General features: G+C 44.7%; 1 protein-coding gene across 1 annotated transcript in view; it reads left to right on the top strand.

The window, feature by feature from the left end:
- Positions 1–18,780, top strand: part of Stacl (SH3 and cysteine-rich domain-containing protein) — an 852,472-nt gene that overhangs the window by 589,677 nt on the left and 244,015 nt on the right. The window contains exon 7 of the mRNA XM_080273553.1: positions 11,902–12,065. Coding sequence (XP_080129679.1) covers positions 11,902–12,065 — 164 coding nt within the window. The remainder of the gene's footprint in view (positions 1–11,901; positions 12,066–18,780) is intronic.

Below are 18,780 nucleotides of genomic sequence, written 5' to 3' on the forward strand. Positions count from 1 at the left end.
AAAAAAAAGGAAAAGAAAAGAAAGCATTTTTTGGTAAACTAAAACATAAGAATATTGTCAAGAAATAGAGAAAGCGACTTTTAGGGGACACTAAAAAATAAGGTGTCAAAAATACAGAGAAAATGAGATCGGGGAGTATTGGTTCCAGGCAGGACTCTGGAAAGTTTGGAAGCAATTGGTCCAGAAATGAAGGGACGATGGGGGTGAAAATATGCCGGGAGGAGGAGGAAAGAGGAAAGAAGGAAAGCGTTGGAAAGGAAAAAGAGAAAAAAATGTTGGAAAGAAGTTGGGGGAAAAGGAAGAGTTGGAATGAAGTCAGGATAAAAGAATAGCTGGAAAGAAGGACGAGGAGATAAAAGATGAAGAGCTGGAAAGAAAAAAGAAGGAAAGAACTGGAGAAAGGAAAAGGGAAAAATGAGTTCGAAAGAAATGGAAAGGTTTGGAAAAAAGAAAACCAAGAAAAGAGTCGAAGGATGAAAAAGAAAAGAAAGCAGTTGGAAAGAAAGAAAACAAAAGAAGGAGGATAAGAAGTGAGAGAAAGAAAAGAAAAAAAAAAGAGAAAAGAGTAAAAAGAGATAAAAGAAAAAAGAGTTGGAAAGAAAGATAACAAAAAAAAAAAGCTTAAAAGAAGAAAAATAAAGAAAAGTGTTGGAAAGGAAAGTCTGTCGGAAGGAGATGAAAAGTGTTAGGAAAAACTTCGAGTGAAAATATTCTCCGAGACAAGAAGAATGAAAAAAAAAATGAGAGAGAAAAACTGATCGAAGGAAGAAGGAAAAAAAAGGGGGCTTTGGGAAGAAAGTCTGGATGAAGGAAGGGAGAGTGGAAAGAAATCATTAAAACACACTTGGATAAAAGAATTGGGAGTAAAAATGTGTTTGACGAAAAAATTACAAGAGAACAGAAGAAATGATAGTAAAAACTTGCCATGAAAATTAAAATAAATGAATGTCGAGTGGCGTGAAAGTGTGCGAGGAAGAAGAAGGAAAAGAAAATAAGAAGAGAGGAGATGAAAATTTTGATGTAGGAAGGGAAGGGGGAAATCCAGGCGAAAAAATATACAGGACAATTCTGTATGAAAATGTTTGCAAAATAATAATGGAGAAAAGATTAAATTGCATGTGAAGATATTTTATGATAAAGAAAAAGTATATAAATAGGAGACGAGTGGAGTGAAAATACGCGAAGAGGAGAAGACAGAAAAGAAAAAGAATAGGATCAAAAAGTGACCAAAGCAAAAGGAAAAAAGAAAGGAAAATATTGTAATGAAAATAGACTTAGGGAAAGAAGAATCATAGTGAGGAGTATAAATGAAATTACGTATGTGGGAAGAGGTATAACAAAAAAGAACAAAGCTGTGAATGAAAATATACGTCAGTAATTAAATAAGAAGAATGGGTATGAAAAAATTAATGAAAAAAAAGTATCACTCAAGTTCATGTGACCCATTTGCAGGGGAATAAAATCGCCTGACGTTTACCAGACTTAAAATACCAGAGTTGTTACGACAATGGGAGGGTTAATGGGAAGGTTGATTAATCCTTCAGCTTCCTGTGGTTCAGTCTAAACTGAATAAAATATGTTGGTGTTATGTGCAATTAAATAAAACATAACCAGGAAAGAGTTGGTGTAAGTCAGATTAGAGCTAAAGGAATACGTGAAAAGAGGAAATTTTGCTGTGAAAAGCAGTCTGAATGTAAATTATAAAAGAAGAGGGAAAAACAGTCTTGAGAATATTTTGGACGTAAAAAGGACTGGGGAGGATGGATGTGGATTTGTACTCGTAGAGGAAAAATCTATGGACATCTTTTAATGAATGGAAAAGAGACGAAGGAAGGAAATGAAAAAGGACGAAAACTGGGCCGGGAAAGTTTTTTAGATGAAGACGAATAATTGAAATAGAGGAATAAGAGAAAAGGTGAAAAACCAAGTAAAAGAAAAAAAAAAGCAAGTATGGAAAATTACACGACGACGAGTGAAATTATATTGAAAAGAAGAAATATCAGCTAAAGAAAAAAAAAACTAGAAGAGAAATCAGAAGCAGTAATGGAAATGGAAACTGAAAGAAAAATAGTGAAGCAGAAAAAAGTACTCCAAGAAGAATAATAAATGAAAAATAAATGAAAATAAAACACATGGGAGAAAAAAATATGATAGCACAAAGGAAAAGGGAAAAAAAGAAGTATAGAAACATTAGGAAAGAAATCATGTCTGAAGGGAAAAAAAAGATGGCGAATAAACACAGACAGCTTGGAGAGAAAACGTATTTAAAGAATGGAAGAAGGAAGTAAGATAGCAAGAGAAGAAAACAGGAAGGAAAAGAAGATGAAAAAGAGAGGGGGAGGAGGAAACGCATAAGAGATAAACAGAACAGTCTAGAGTGGAAATAAATTAATAAGATGAAGAAGGAAAGAGAATAAGAGAAGAAAAGAAAGGATTTTAGACGAGACGGTAAAGGGGGTGAAAAAATAGGACGAAAAAATATATTGGGAGGATGAAGGAAAAAGAGAATAGGAGAAAAAAAACGAGGAAAAGCACTACGTCTCCCCCTCAGCACAGATGCAACAAATGTGTGAGAGGGCGCTGGGGAGAGAGACAGGCAGACAGACAGACAGATGGACAGAAGATAGACAGACAGATAAAAGACAATCACATAGACACACAGATAGACAGACAGACAGACTAGAAGAGAGAGACAGACAAAAAGACAAACAGACGCGCAGACAGGCTGCTACAGACAAAGACAGAAGACAGACACAGGTAAGAGAGAGAGAGAGAGAGAGAGAGAGAGAGAGAGAGAGAGAGAGAGGCAATGGAGGGAGGAAATATTAGCGTGGGAACGAGTAAAACGTAACCATCCCCGATTTACTGTTGGCTTTACGATCACGGCAGCAGGTCGCGCTAAGGGGGATGGGGGGCGGCAAGGAGAGACGTCCCCCTCCCCTTCCTCCTACTATTCCCCCCTCCTCCAATTTCTCCAACTTTTTCCCTCCCCCTCCTACTCTTTCCTCCCCCCTTCGACTCCTACTCTTTCCTCTTCCCTCCTCCCATTACTCATATTCGTCTCGTACCTCCCTTTACTCCTTCACTTCACTTTCAATATTTCCCTGTCAGAGCTCCCTTCCTACTGTTTTTCCTACTTTATTACTCTTTCCATCTATTCCTACTCTTTGTCCCTTCCTCTTCCTCCTTCCTCGTTCCCCCTCTGCTCATTCTTCCTTTACCCATTCCTCCTCCCTCCTTCATTTGCCTCTGGGCCCCTCCATCCACTTTCCACCCCTTTGTCCTCCCTCACTCAATTGCCTCCTCGCCGTCCACCCGCTCTCCCTTCCTGTTACCACTACTCTCTTGTCATTTCCCAAGCCCTATTTCGCTTTCCCCTCCCCCCCCGCTCTCTTTCCATTTCCCCCTCCCTCTCCACGCCCTCTCCTCCACCTCCTCTCTATCGAACCTTCTCTTTCCTCATTGCTTCTCCTTCTTTTCCTCTCTTAAGTGCTCCTTCCCCCTTCAACCCCACTGCCTCTTGCTACCCTCTGTCTTATTTCCCTCTTTTCCCCAGTTCTTTTCTTCTCCCCTCCTCATATTCTCCCCTCTTCTAGCCTTGTATCTCTCCAGTGTTCCCCCTCCCCTTCGTCCTCTCCCTCCTTTCCTCCCCTCTCCTAAATGCCCCCTTCCTTCACTCCCCCTCTTTCCAGTCTCATTCTTTCCCTCACTGCTCTCTCTCTCTCTCTCTCTCTCTCTGTCTCTCGTTTCATTTTCCTCTCACACATCTATCCTGTCTCCTCCCCTTTTCCTCCCCTCTCCCACTTACCCCCTCTCTTCCACCTCTCTTCTCCCCAGTGCTCCCTCCTGCCATACCCCACCTCTCCTCTTCCCAGTGCCCCCTCCCTCCTCCCCCCCACCTCCCCCATCTTAAGTCCTCCTTCCCCTTCCATCCCTACTCCCAGCACCCTTTCCCTTCTTTCCCCGCCCTCTCTAATAGCCACTTCCCTCTCTTTCCCCTTTCCTACGTTGCCATTCCTTCTCTTTTCCCCTTTCGAATCGACTCTCTTCCTCTCCACTCCCCTCCCTCTCTAACTCCCTCCACCTTCACCCTCTCTTTCCACAGCCTCCCCCCCTTCTTTCCTCCCCTATCCCCATCCACCCCTTTCTCCAAGCTGTTTTACGAGATCTCAGTCACCGCAATTCCTCTCAACCACTCCACCGCCGGGACCAGTAAAGAATGAAACACCTTCCCTTCCCCCTATCCCTACCTCCACCTCTTCCCCACCTCCCCCACACCCACTCTTCTTCCTTACCTCCCACCCCCAAACCCCTTCCTTGCCTCCCACCCCATCCCCCATCCTTACCTCCCATCCTCACCTCCCTTCCCCACCTTCCCTCCCACCCCCTCTCCTCCTAACCTACCCTCACCCCCACTCCATCCCCTCTTGTCCCACTGAGAGGCCCCCCCCCCCCACCAACACTCACTATGGCTACCGACTTGGCGATTTTCTTAACTAGTTCTTGAAATATAGAGGTATTGGTGTCTGTCTAGCCCCTTTAGTGTTTTTCCAAGTTTTATGGGTTGTCCTTCACCCTCCACTGTAACTCTTGCCGATTTTCCGGGGATCTGGAGAATGGCTGGCAACACTGTAACACTTTTTGAGGGAAAGTTTAGCGACATTTTTCACTTCCTTCACAAGTTAGACACACACACACACACACACACACACACACACACACACACACACACACACACACACACACACACACACACACACACACACACACACACACACACACACACACACACACACACACACACACACACACACACACACACACACACACACACACACACACACACACACACACACACACACACACACACACACACAAACTTTACCCTCTTGCATCAGTCAGACCAGTCCAGGGGAAGTGAAGCAAAGGTTGTTTTGTTCCAACACTTTGTTCTAAAAAGAAATCGTTATCATGTCCGCCACCGTCATCGTCTTGTCGTCGCTGTTAGCATTATTATGTCATCACCATCAGCTTAACCATAACCATCACTGTCACCACACCTGTCATCACCACAATCACCATCATCATCAAGAGCGTGATTCTTTGACCTGCCTGGGAGCATGATGCAGATGCAATAGGAAATCGAATGTGCAATATCACCCCCTCTGGTGCCTTAGGAGGTACGAAGCTGCTTGCAACACAAATCTTAGACCCAAATAATCTATGTAAAAAGCGCGTTTCAAGTCATTCGTTCTTACTTAATCTGGCAGTCCTATTCGCAAGGGGGAGAATATGTGGTTAATATTGTTTCTCCTTTTCGTAGAGATGTGTGTTACGATGATGGCCAGAAGTCCAAATCGAACTTAGGTGCAGATGTGTTCATGTCAGAATAAGCACTGATGTTTGTGTGTGTGTGTGTGTGTGTGTGTGTGTGTGTGTGTGTGTGTGTGTGTGTGTTTGCGCGCGAGTGTGCATGTGTGGACAGCGCACGAATGTGTGTGCGTGTGTGAGCGTGCAAAGCTGAGAAATGTGCACGGCCAGGTACGTAATTGGTATGCATATGACTTATCGCAAGATGTGCAAGAGAATTCGAGCCTATATAAGCACTGATGCACACGTAAAATGTCCGTCCCAACCACCCCCGTTTTCTACCTGTCCGCCACACTCGCAGATCTGGTAATATAAACCATTCAGCATTTCCGGCATCTCTTCCTGGGAATGGTGTAGGAATTATACAGTTTCCCAGCATGCCAGGGGACCCAGAGGTTATCAGACAAGTGTGGCAAAGGAAAACGAAAGAGAGAATTAGGGATAAAAATCTGCAGAGGGAGCTGGAAACGAAAGATGAAATTGAGGGAAAAAGAAAGAGGAAAACAGAAACTGGGTAAAGTGTGACAAAGGAAGGTTGGAATAAAAAGCTTGAAAGGGGAATGGAAAAGAGAGACTAAAATTTGGTGCTGAAGTGAATAACGGTAGAAAATGCTTGCAGGGAAAAAAAGGTTGCAAAAGAACATGCAAAAGCCAACCCGGAAGTAAGTGTTACGAACTAATTTGGAGAAGCAAAGTTGAAACGAAAACTCCTAAAAGAAAGGGAGTGTAAAGCTTGAATAAAGAGTTTCAAAGCAAAAATGAATATATACAGTATACTGGTGTTCTGAGCTGCAAGGGAAGACTAAATGAAGGAGGAGACTGGCATTCAGAGCTACATAGAGAGGTGAGAGAAGTTTTGATACAGATCTGCTAAAGAAAAAGGAGGAAAGAAGCCGGAACACAGAGAGGTATATACAGACTGTCTAGATTTTTTTTTTTCCTCGGTACATGAAGTTGACTGATTTTGATTCAGAATGGTCATTTCAACCGATATGTGCCGCGTTCGAATGAGACTTTTTTTCTTACGTGAAATATGTTTAATACAATTTTAGTTTGTCCTTTAGACTTCAGAAAATGCTGGTGAATCTCTCTCTCTCTCTCTCTCTCTCTCTCTCTCTCTCTCTTTTTGAGGGTGGGTAGATGATCAAATGGTAGAATTGCTGAGCGATAAAACCCGAGATCCGTCCCAAGTTGAGTCTGGAAGCAGTATGGGATCTGATTTTCGGTAAAATAATACTGACTGATCCTCCACGCGAGCCCCAGACATGCGTTGAAACACCCCCTGTCAAATCATCACACCAGTTTTGACTAAGGTAGCCCTGTCTGTCCAGTATGTAGTCAGTACACATAACGTGAATTACCGCTTAAATGGCGATATGTTAAGGTGTGTGTCGTTCGGATGCGTTTAGGTCTGCTGAACTTCAGGGAATGGAAAATCTAATCTACACACAGATTCGGATACATAAAAAATAACACAAAAAGAAAAAATAAATCTATATTTTTCGTGGTTTTTGAAGTTTCTCCGTTTGCGTCACATACCGATATTGGAAAGTGCGGGGGACCTCTTGCATTTCTTTGGTCCCCTTACATTCCGGTGTGGCGAGGTGGAGTGGGGCAGAGCTGTCTCCTCCCGCCTCTCCTTCATCACTTGCCTTTCCTTTCATCTGTGAGAGAGTATCGACTCATCCATATATATCTTTTTCTATATTTTGATCCTCTACCTACCATTCGGCATTTACATGTGGTCTTCATATATGATTTTCATTAGTTTGCTCTCTTTTTTTCGTGTTTCTAACTAGTATGAATTTGATCATCATCATCATCATCATCATCGTCGTCATCGTCGTCACATCATCACCATCACTGCCACCATCATACTTCCTATTGAAAAACTGGGAGCGGAGTAGACACGGGATAGTATTAGAGGAACTAGTATCGCTGACCGTGCAGACAGGAGATTTGTCTGAGCACGAGCTGAGACTACAGTAGGCTGGTCGGGCTTAGGGTAGATGGCGCTGATTGACGACGTAGGGATGTGTCAGCTTTGGAACAGAATAGATGGAGTGTGGGATTTGGTGCCTGGGCGTGGAAAGAAAGAGGTGAGGGATGGGGGGAAGGAAGGGATGTATGGTTAGGCGTGGGGAAAATGATAGAGAAGAGGGAAGGATGGAGGAAAAAGTCGTGGGAAGGAAAAGAAGTTCACAGAATGAGGAGGAAGGGGAAAGTAAATAGCTGGTAACGAGCGGAAGATTATAGAAAGAAGGGGAAGGGCTATGAAAAAGGTAGTGGGGAAGGGATAATCTTAGAAAGATTTCTAAATGGAAGGAGAAAAGCACAGAAAGAGGGAAGTGGGAGGAAAAAAGAGAGAGAGAGGAAGAAAATGTTGTGATGGATGCCTGGCGGTGGAAAGAGAACCATCGTATGGGAGAGCAAAGTGAGTAGATCGCAGTGGTGTCATTTTGCGCGCGCGCGCGCGTGCGTGCGTGCGTGCGTGCGTGCGTGCGTGCGTGTGCGTGCGTGCGTGTGTGTGTGTGTGTGTGTGTGTGTGTGTGTGTGTGTGTGTGCGTGCGCAAAACACACTTGGCGGGTGTAGCGGTCTGTGGCTAGTCCAGGACATTTAACTCTTTCACCTCGATGACTTCATTTTGCAGACTGTTGTTGCTGCTCCCAGAAAATTGTATTTAGTTTGGAAAGCCTCCTGATAATCAAGGGGTTAATGAAGACTATGTTTAACCCCTCCAGCTGTGGAAGTCTGTCCTAAGCAAAACAAGATGGTTAAGAGAAAACACGAATTAAAAACACTACCTGTGATGTCCTCGGCCTGAAGGAGTGGCCTTATATCATCGGTTATATCATCGGAAAACATCGAGTTCCTCTTGGAGATAAACACTTGTGCACATCTGACTTTCACCCCGATTGGTTCCTTAGACCACTATGCCACTGAAAATACCTCCTGTAGCCTTTTGTTTTCATCTGACGGAATTGGGGTACTCTCACAATTTGAATACTAAGTCGTGGTTGCTTGAACTCCAATGAACCTCAGTTATTAAGCAGGAATGAATCTTCTTGGTTTCCAGACAGATATTTCCTTCAGTCTGACTACTTTTACCCATTGACTGAGATGAAGCGGGCTAGCGATCCTTGTCAGGTAAAAACAAACCGACTATAGATCCCTCTAACCCCAAATGCTGCCCTGGGACGCATCAGTCTTGCCGTGGTCGATGTTATACCAGTTATTTATACTTCATGACTCCCCCGGGGCGGAGGGAAAGGGAAGGGAGCCTCTCACAAAAATAGATCAGGAAGAAGCACACACACGGATAATACGTTGACCCAGAAATACATCATCATCATCATCATCATCATCATCATCATCACCATTTGAACCTGTTATTCATACCAAAGGAGGGAGACTGGTTAACATCTCGGTGATTTTTCCAGGCCAAAAACGTCAGTGGATATTAAGTCCATTCAGAAGCACACTTTTAGATACGTTTAGATTGCAGGTTAATCCAGGTAACACGCTTCGGGTTCCCAGCTGCTAAATAAATAAGGACAAGGGGAATCAAACAGACTATTAGGTGAACTGAGGTCATCGGAATCAGATGGGCAAATCAGTCAAACATAATTATGCTCATGGGTTTTATGTGGCAAAATGCTCTCCTCTTCGTAGGCTTCTAACACGAGCGAAAGTTAGCCTATAGTCCCGTGCAAGTATTATTTCACGCACGGTAATCATTCCTCATCGATCGTCAGAGATAATCCTTCCTAATGCTTTTCCTTTTACTTCCTCTTACTATCTATACCATATCCATTTTTCATGTAACTCCGTACATCACCACAGCCGACCTGGAACTATCTTTGAACTTTTGTTTGTGATTGTCCGCTGAATATTATTGTTAACTAAGTGTCTTGTCTTTACAAACCAAAATCATAAATCCCTTCAGTTCTAGGATACCATTTTTATATTTATGAGGCTGGCGCGGTGGTACAGTAAATATTATTGCTGACAAACTTATCAACCCAAGGAAGGCATTTTATATACTATTTTTTACTTCTGTATTTTTCTCACGTGAATTTGGCGGAGATTTTCGTCCTTTTGCAGTTTATTTTCTGGAGCTTAGTGGCAGAAGAAAATAATACTACGGCTGTACAGTCTTTCCAGAGACTGTCTTCCTGACTAGCACTTTATTCTATTGTTAATCTCTTGTAGCACCTCGGTATTCAAGATGGGGAGATGGCAATTTTACGTCCAGTTAATGAGAACAGATTACTGCCTTTTTTTAGGAGGACATCCTGGTAGTGATGTAATTAATGAAGGCTGTATCTAACTCTCCTCTTCGAAAAACGATCTACGCTGACTAAAACGGTGTGGTGTTAATAAGAATGATTAAAAAACATACCAGCAAAGTAGGAAAACTTAGATGAGAAAACTGACATTATAGTAGTAGACATTTAACTTATGGACGAACAGGATTGTTGTGTATGATGAAAAGAACAGACATACGAGATAAGGAGGATGTGACCGTGAGAGATGATGAAGGGGGAACTGAATGCAGGATGAAATCAGGGCAAAGCGACTGCAAAATCAGATGAGGAGCCGAGGTAGGGAGGGGATGAGGAGACATTAATATCCTTACCGTTGTCTCAATTCCATTTCAAGTGGAGATAACCCTATTAGGACGGTGACGTGATTTTATAGTTTCCTTTTTTGCTCCACAATTTTTTTTTTTCAGTCAGTTTAGAGGGAGACGTCCTGCAGAGAACGATTTAATGAAGGCTGCAGCAACTAACTCCTCTGTATACTTATATACAAAGACATCATCAGTATCATCAGTATCATTTTTCTTACACTCCACTGGTGCAGCTTAACTCTTCCAAGCTAATGCAGCTAGCAAATTTCCCCATAAACATATCAATGCTTTCTCTATATTTCATCATGTCAGCATATACCTCATGAATACCTGATACCTTCCCATTCTTCATTTTTTTCACGTATATCCTGTCAGCGGCTCATTCTGGGGCACTAGCTTCCTTCCTCCAATCTGTCCAGTAGGAGGGCGAGCTTGTTTATTTTATTAGTATTATTTACAATTTCCTGACAACAACATTCAGCTGCGAGGAGCCTTTCGAGCTGGAAGTTTACATACAGCCTTCATTAGCCTCTTCACTACATACATATTCAACTACAAGAATAAATTAGATCAAAACGATTCAGTACAACAACGCCTCACTGAACTTTGATCTTGACCCATGACCTTGACTTTTCATTGATCCTCAAAATCGAATCACCCTTCCCAACCCCATACGCGACTTATGTGGCAAGTTTGAATCAGATCAGGTCAGGCATTCTTGAGACTAGCGTGACACCATGAACTCTGACCTTGTTCCGTGACGTTGCCCCTATAACGAGGTGCACCAACACTGAATCACCCATTCCCAGACCCACACACACAGTACATCCATGTTTGATCCAGAATGAGTCAGGCATTCATGAGATCTTTTGTTTACATAGAAACACACATTCAAACTCCTTCGACGTCACTGATGACAAAGGTGAGTATAATCGTAACTAAAACAAGGAAGAAGACTAAAACGTACCAGTCCACACAAAAGATACCTCAAATTGGCCATTATAACCAGATCAGTACCCAAAATGAGCTAGAGCACTAAACCTACCGATCCACTCGAAAACGGTAACTCCAAAATGAAAAATCCGGCCAACGAAAGACAGACAGGACAGGAGGGCCGTGCGAGGGGCCGACTCCACCGCCGCCGCCGCACCACCGAGCCAAATTGCTTGTAAACTCCCGAGAACTTGTCCGCTCGGCCGTGTTTCCCCGAGAGGAACGAGGCGCGTAAATTGCGTGAGGCCCCCGTAGGTGTCGCTGTGAGGGTAATGGCCTTTTGTCCCCGCGTTACCATCACTCTCGCAAGGGAAATTATTGTGATTGCGAAAGGAAGAGGAGGAAGAGGAACTGTTAAGAGTGAATTATTTTGCTCGATTTGACTCGCGAATTAATATCGTTGAATTTTCTTGATTTCACGCTTATATTTACGAGTAGACTTCCATTTTTTTACGGTGATGATGATGATGATGATGATGATGATGATGATGATGATGATGCCTTACAACACGATTTCATCTTCACACACACACACACACACACACACACACACACACACACACACACACACACACACACACACACACCACTCCGCTTAATACTACCAGTCTTCCCACAGACCTCCTATCTTCTCCCTTAAAAATGTCAGCTCACACTACACACACATGCACACCATCCCACACATCTCCTCACATTATTCGTTCCACACACCAACCCGTACCATTCCATTACACACACACACACACACACACACACACACACACACACACACACACACACACACACACACACACACACACACACACACACACACACACACACACACACACACACACACACACACACACACACACACACACACACACACACCACTTTCACCTAACTCCTTCCGTGTCCCCTTCAGGAATCCGCACCGCCGCCTCTCAAGAACGAGCTCATCATGGACAGACTAGCGGCCGTCTCCTCCAGGAATCGCTACGACGCGCTCAAGAAGGAGGCGGCCGACCTTGAGAGACAGATCGCACAGCTGCAGGACGCCCAGGATACGCTATTAAGGATCCAGCAGAGGTGAGTGTCTTTCTCCCTCTCCTCACACTCCTATTCCCTTCCCCCACACACAGCCATCCCTCTCCCTCACACCCCTATTCCCTTCCCCCACACACAACCATCCCTCTCCCAACACCCTTATTCCCTTCCCCCACACACAACCATCCCTCTACCCACACCCCTCTTCCCCTCCCCTACACACAATCATACCTCTTACCTCCATCTCCCCAAAACAGTTGTAAAATACATGGGTCTTCGTTTTATTTTTCGCACTCTGGGGTTACTGCAGCCAGTCTGTCAAAGGAATGTGTCCAGGCATCTCGAAATGAGCGGATCTTGATTTTTACCTGTGTTGTTTGTCTTGTTCTGGGGAGGCAACTGTGACTAAGCTCTAAGCGGAGTTTCTTTCTTTGAGGTAGGGAAAGAAAGGAGTGGGAAAGTAGAAAGGGAGGGAGAGAGACGAGTGGGAAGGTAGAAAAGGAAGGGGAGAAACAAGAGGGAAGGTAGGAAGGGAGGGAGAGAAAAGAGTGGGAAGGTAGGAAGGAAAGGAGAGAAAAGAGTGGGAAGGTAGGAAAGGAGGGAGAGAAATGATGGTGAAGGTGACAGGGAGGGAGAGAGAGGATGATGGAGGTAGGAAGGGAGGGAGATGAAAAATAATGATTATATAGTGAGAACTTGGAATGCATAAATCGTACCAGCTCTTACTTGAAGCCGGAAACTGTGATCTCTTATATTTACTCCATGTCATCTTTCACCCCTTCACTACCAGAGGATTCTCCCGAACTGCATAATATCGTCCGGTGGTAGCACAAACAAAATGAAAAAGAAATCGTGGTATTGAAAGCGTCGGTGTTCAGTTGTGCTCCACTTTCACACTCTTCTCCACTCATATCTGTCTCACCCTCGCAATTCCACTTCTGAACGCCTCCTTCGCTCTGTATCCGGACATTCTCTCTTCCATCCACGTGTTCTCTTTCATTCATACACTGCATTTTGCTTTTTCGCACACTTTCAATACTATATTTCCTTCCCTTTCCATTTAGCCTAACCATACATTTTTCTCCTTACACTCCAATTTTTCTCTTCTCACATTTTTCCCATCCTTTATACTCTCTCCTCGTTTCCACCCTCTCTTGCTAATGTCATTCCGATCACATTTCTCTTATATACGCTTAATCTTCCTTTTCACGCTCTGCTTCCCCACCGTTAACACCTCGATTTATTATATTTTTCCACCTTCTACTTGGCCATTCTACGCACCTGTCATCTTGCACTCCATCTCGTCTCCTCACTCACTTTTTGCTTTACTTCCTCTCCTCTTTATTTCCATTCTTCTCCCATTTGCTCAATCTACACACCTTTCTCCATGCCCCTCTATACACTCCTTGCCCACTCTCTCCACTCTCACCTTACTCCCTTCCTCACCTTCCATTTAGCAATTCCGCACACTCCATCTTGCCTCCTCTCACACACTCTCTTTACTTGCAACCATTCTCTTTACACTTCTTTTTGCTTCTTCCCACATTCATCCCGCACCATTTGCACTCACTTTTCCTTATGCCCTTCATTACCTCCCTGTAAGTCCTTCCTCTCAATTTCTTCCACACTTGTACGCTCCATCTTACCTTCTCATGCACTCTTTCCCATCTCATCTTCACTGCCTCGCACCCTTTTCATTTCACTCTATTTTGCCTCTTCAGCCACTCATTCACCACAAATTACTCTCTCCGAGTTTCCTTTTCACTGTCCACCGAACCATTGTGCACACTTCTTTCTCTCTACACACCATTTTGCCTTTTCCAACCCTTTTCTTTCTTTCCTTATCTCCATCTTCACTTCCCCTTAACCATTTCAACACCATCACCAACACCCCCGTTTTCCTTGCACAAATGCACACACGTTTCCTTGCTACCCGTTCAGAACCGCTGGGTCTCCAGAATAGAAAAGCTCTTTCATAATGGTCGCCGATTTTGTTGCCGATAACGTTATGCCGCGCCTCAGAAGCACAAAAATCCTTACCGTGTTTCCGAGAGAGAGATTTTATCCCATCGAACTCAAGGAAGAGGAGTGTGCTTGTGAGTAAGGAGTGGCAGTCTAATCGGTTTCAAGTGCTTGGTGGTATTGGGGATCCTATTGAACTGTGGGACACCTCTCGATGTAAACGTCTTGCAGCGATCGCGAAATGTTTTGGAGCTAGGCCAAGGTCAGGGAGGTAGGGAGGGAATTTTGTGCTTGATGTATCTCCAGACATTACGGAGAGGAGTTCATGCTGCAGTGCTGGGCAAGGTGCTAGAGCAGTGAAGGTTTCTGAGTCAGAGACCAAAAACTTTCTCCAGACAAACCGGAGCGAGGAACGTCAGGGAAATCACAGAGGTAGAACATTTTTTGCTGGTTCATGTTTTATACTTCGATCTTATTACCTCCTAAAAAAAAATCAATAAAAAATAATACTACGCTGAATCTACATTCATGGCTTACCGTTCCTGTCAATGGATGGTCAACTCGTGACAGGAAAGGATGGATTTACAGCTGAATAGGCAGGAATTGTTGGGGCAGCTGTATGATGAATCTTTCCAAAAGCAAATTTCCCTCAGTCACTGGGAGTCCATTCATCATTTGACAACACCGAACCATTTCTTGCTGAGGTTACGGATATTGTGGCTGGTTTGGGGAATAGGATGGAATCTCTAGTGTTTTTTTTTTTTTCAATACAGAAAAGGAGAAACGAAGAACTGAAACCAGCAACCTTTATCCGTCTCAAGGAGTTGGGCAGTTACCCCATCTTAAGATTAATTCACTTCGAGTTTCTAGAAGACATTGTGTTTCAAAGACTGGAGGTAATTGGTAGAGGTAAAATAGAGGACAGTTTCAGAGCTGACTAGTTGTGTACATAAATCTCTGAATAATACCAGTCAAGTCTTGCATCAGTGGGCTGAATAGAAGATGGCTAAGGGTGTGTGGAAAGGTAAGTACTGCGTGTATGGCAAATTGAAGCTTCCTGTAGGCAGCTAGAGACTTCGTGATTAAAGAGTTGAACAGGGCTGTAACTATTCTGTGGCGGAATAGCACCATCTGTCTTGTTCAGGGATGGATTTGGTCATCGCTGTCTACAAAGGATATGGACTGTCATGTTGCTCACCCAGCTTTCTCCTCACACACACACACACACACACACACACACACACACACACACACACACACACACACACACACACACACACACACACACACACACACACACGTCCTGCCCTCCCTTCGTCTTCCCCAACTCTCTCAGCATTGTAATTATTTCGCTCCCATTCCCACCTCACCCTCCCGATTCTACCCCACACATCTCATAAGAACTTCCTCGCCATCTTACATTCTGATCCTCATTTACCATCCCAGAGTTCAGCGACGTGCAAAATTTCCTGTGTGTTCATATTATTCTCGACAGGCTGGTTAAATCTCGGGTCGCCCCTTGCACTCCGGCACCTTTAGAGGGACGGTAAATCATAAAACTCTGCGGTCACAACTCGCCAGATTTCACAGCCTGTGCGTGTTTCCCCTCCTAAGATGGAAGTGGGGATGAGAGGAGGGGGCGGGGGAGAGGAGGGCTGGGAAGAAGAGGGAGAGGAGTGAGAGGCGAGTGAGAGAGAAGAAAGAAGAGAGACGATAGAAGGAATGGAGGAAAAGAGAAAAGCAGGAGAGGGGAGGGAAGAATGGAGGGAGGGGATAAGAGGGGGGAAGAAGAAGGAAGGATAAGAGGAAGTGAAAGGAGGAGTAGAAAGCGAAGAGCCGGAGGGAGGGAATGGAAAAGGGGATGATAGGAAAGGTGTAGAGAAGGAGTGAGGAGACGAAGAAGAGGAAAGGAGGAGGCTTGGATGGGAGGGAAATGGAGTGGAGATGTGAAGGAGGGAGAGGAGATGAAGTGGAAAGGTGAGGGGGAAGGGCAAATGTAGGAGAAGAGGAGAGTGGAGAGAGGAAGGAAGGGATTGGAGAAAGAGGGGAGGAGAGGGGGAAAGGAAAGGAAAAGCGGAGAATAGGGAAGAAAAAGAAAGCCAGGAGAAGAGAAAAACAGGGGAAAGGAGAAGGAATAGAGGAGAGAAGAAGGAAAGGAGGGAAGGAAGAAACGGCAGAGAGGAGGGAGGGGAGAGGCTAATGAAAGCAAACAGGAGGGACAAAAATAGGAAAGAAGGGAGGAAAGGAGAGGGGAAGAGAGCCATTAGGGAGAAAATAGGACAGTTAGATGGGGAAAGGAGAGAGGGAGCGAGGGAGCTGATGAAAGGGAGCGAGGCAATATAGGCAGGAAGGAAGGGAGCAAGGGAGAAGAAAGGAATGAATTAAAAAGCTAAGCAATAGGAGGGAAGCTAATGAAAGGGAGGAAGGGAGATTAAAGGAAAAAGCAGACGAGATAGAGATAGGGAGGAAGGGAGATAATGAGTGACATGAAAGGAAACACACACACACACACACACACACACACACACACACACACACACACACACACACACACACACACACACACACACACACACACACACACACACACACACACACACACACACACACACACACACACACACACACACACACACACACACACACACACACACACACACACACACACACACACACACACACACACACACATTCAGAGAGAGAGAGAGAGACAGATGGCAGGGAGAGAAGCTAGAGAGAAAGAGGGAAAAAGTTAGAAAGAGAGGATAGAAGGACTTAGAAAGGAGAAGAGGAAAGAAGAAAGGGAGAGGGAGAGCTGAAAGGAGGGAAGGAGAGAGAGAGATGGCGGAAGAGAAGAGGGAAGAAGGGAGTTAGGGGGATATAGGAGAGGAAGAGAGAGAATGGGGGAGGTAGGGGAGGGAGGGAGAGGATGGTGGAGGTAGGGAGGAACTCAAGGGAGGGAGAGAGAGGATGGGGGAAGGTAGTCACGGGGGGAGTAGGTGGGGGAGGGGGAAGAGAGGAAGAAGAGGACTCATTCTGACTACGTGACTAACAAAGGTTCACTACACTCCCCTCCAGTCCCTCTGCTTGGGTTCATATCATCATCATCATCATCATCATCATCATCATCATCATCATCAACATTAACCTCTTCCTCCTCCCCATCATCATCATCATCATGTTATTGCCGTCATTTCATCGTCATCTTGGTCATCGTCGTTGTAAATAATCTGAAAGTAATTCTCAATGGTCGTCGCCTACGTCTTCATCGCCATTAACGTCACCATCATCGTCTTTGTCCTCGTCTTAGTCATCATCATCATCATCATCATCATCCCTCATACAGTTCCCCAGAATATACATCATCATCCTTTCTTCACAGCCATAATATTCCACTTCCGTCTTTCCCTCACACCTGACACCTTCCTCTTTCACAACCAACTCGAGCATTCTCCCCCTCTCCCTCCATAATTCCCAATTTCCCTTGTCACTCTGGGCCCCATTTATCTCCCCCTCCCCTCCCCATTTCTCCCCCACCCCCTATAATTTCCCTGGGCTATGAATGGTGGTGACTGGCCGCGTTATTTTGGCTGTTTCTCGCCCGGGATTTTTGTGTTGGGAATTTTAGGCTGGTGTTGAGATGTGGGCAGGAGGAGAGTGTGTGAGGTGTGAGGGTGGGCGTGAGTGTAGCTGAGTTAGTGAGGTATGAGTGTGGGTGTGGGTGTGGGTGTTGTAAGTATGGAGGTGTGTATTTGAGGTGTGAGGGGGGAAGTACAAGCTGGTGTGGATGTGCGATTAGTAAGGTAGGTGAGAGAGAAGTCAGTAAGGTGTGAGGACGAGAATGGGGATGAAGCAAGAGAGAGGTAAGCAGAAGTGTGTGGTGCTGATAAGCCTGGTGTGGGAGTGAGTGGGAGAAACCGTGTGAGAGTTAGGACGAGAGATGAGGGTGTGCAGGAGAGGGAATAATGGGTGAGGTGCCAGAATGAAGGTGAAGAAAAGTTAAGTAAGCGTGTGGAGGGATGAGGCAAGGCTGGTGTGGGTGTGAGTAGGTGAGGGTGAGGGATGAGGCAAGTGATGGTGGAAATGAAGGGTGAAGTGAAGTGTGGGAATGAGGATGATGGTAAAGGTGAGGAATTAGATAAGTAAGCGTGTGTGGAGGTACGGCTGGGGTGGGTGTGTGGATGAAGACGAGGGGTGACGTGGATGAGAGTGGAGATTGTGAAGTGCTGGAGTGTGAAAGTGAGGCTGAGGAAGAAAGTAAATATAAAAGTTAAATCTGTGTGGGTGATGGTAGGACTGGTGTGGGTGAGACCGTATGAGGCCGAGAATGAGGAAAGAGAATGGTGAGAGTTGAGTCGGTAAATTCTGGGTGTGGAGGTGTATTGTGGGGGTGAGGAGAGGGTAAGTATAGGTGTGGATGTGGGTAAAGTTGGTGTGGGTGTGAGTGGGTGAGGGTGTTAATGGATAAACTGTACCGTGGTTATTGTGGTTGTGCAAAGGACTGAGGGGGACGCAGGGATGAAGAGAGGTAGGATTTGAGAACTGTGGTGTGAATATGGGAGAGAATATATAATGCATGAGGATGGAAGTACTGAATGAAATACAAGTACAGGGGTATATGAAGCAAGTAAGGGGTGCAGAAAACGTCGATTGAATTAGGATCACGATTTTTTTAACGAATAAATTGCATGAGTGAGAAATACAGGTGGGAATATAACATGAGTAAAATGGAGACTTAGACTGATTAATCCCTCACACCACATTGACGCCATTTTTGTTTATTCGTTCTTTTTTC

The sequence above is a fragment of the Coenobita brevimanus genome, chromosome 55 (assembly GCF_032717465.1).
Source record: "Coenobita brevimanus isolate Jiangsu-jjx chromosome 55, ASM3271746v2, whole genome shotgun sequence".
Taxonomy (NCBI): Eukaryota; Metazoa; Arthropoda; class Malacostraca; order Decapoda; family Coenobitidae; genus Coenobita; species Coenobita brevimanus.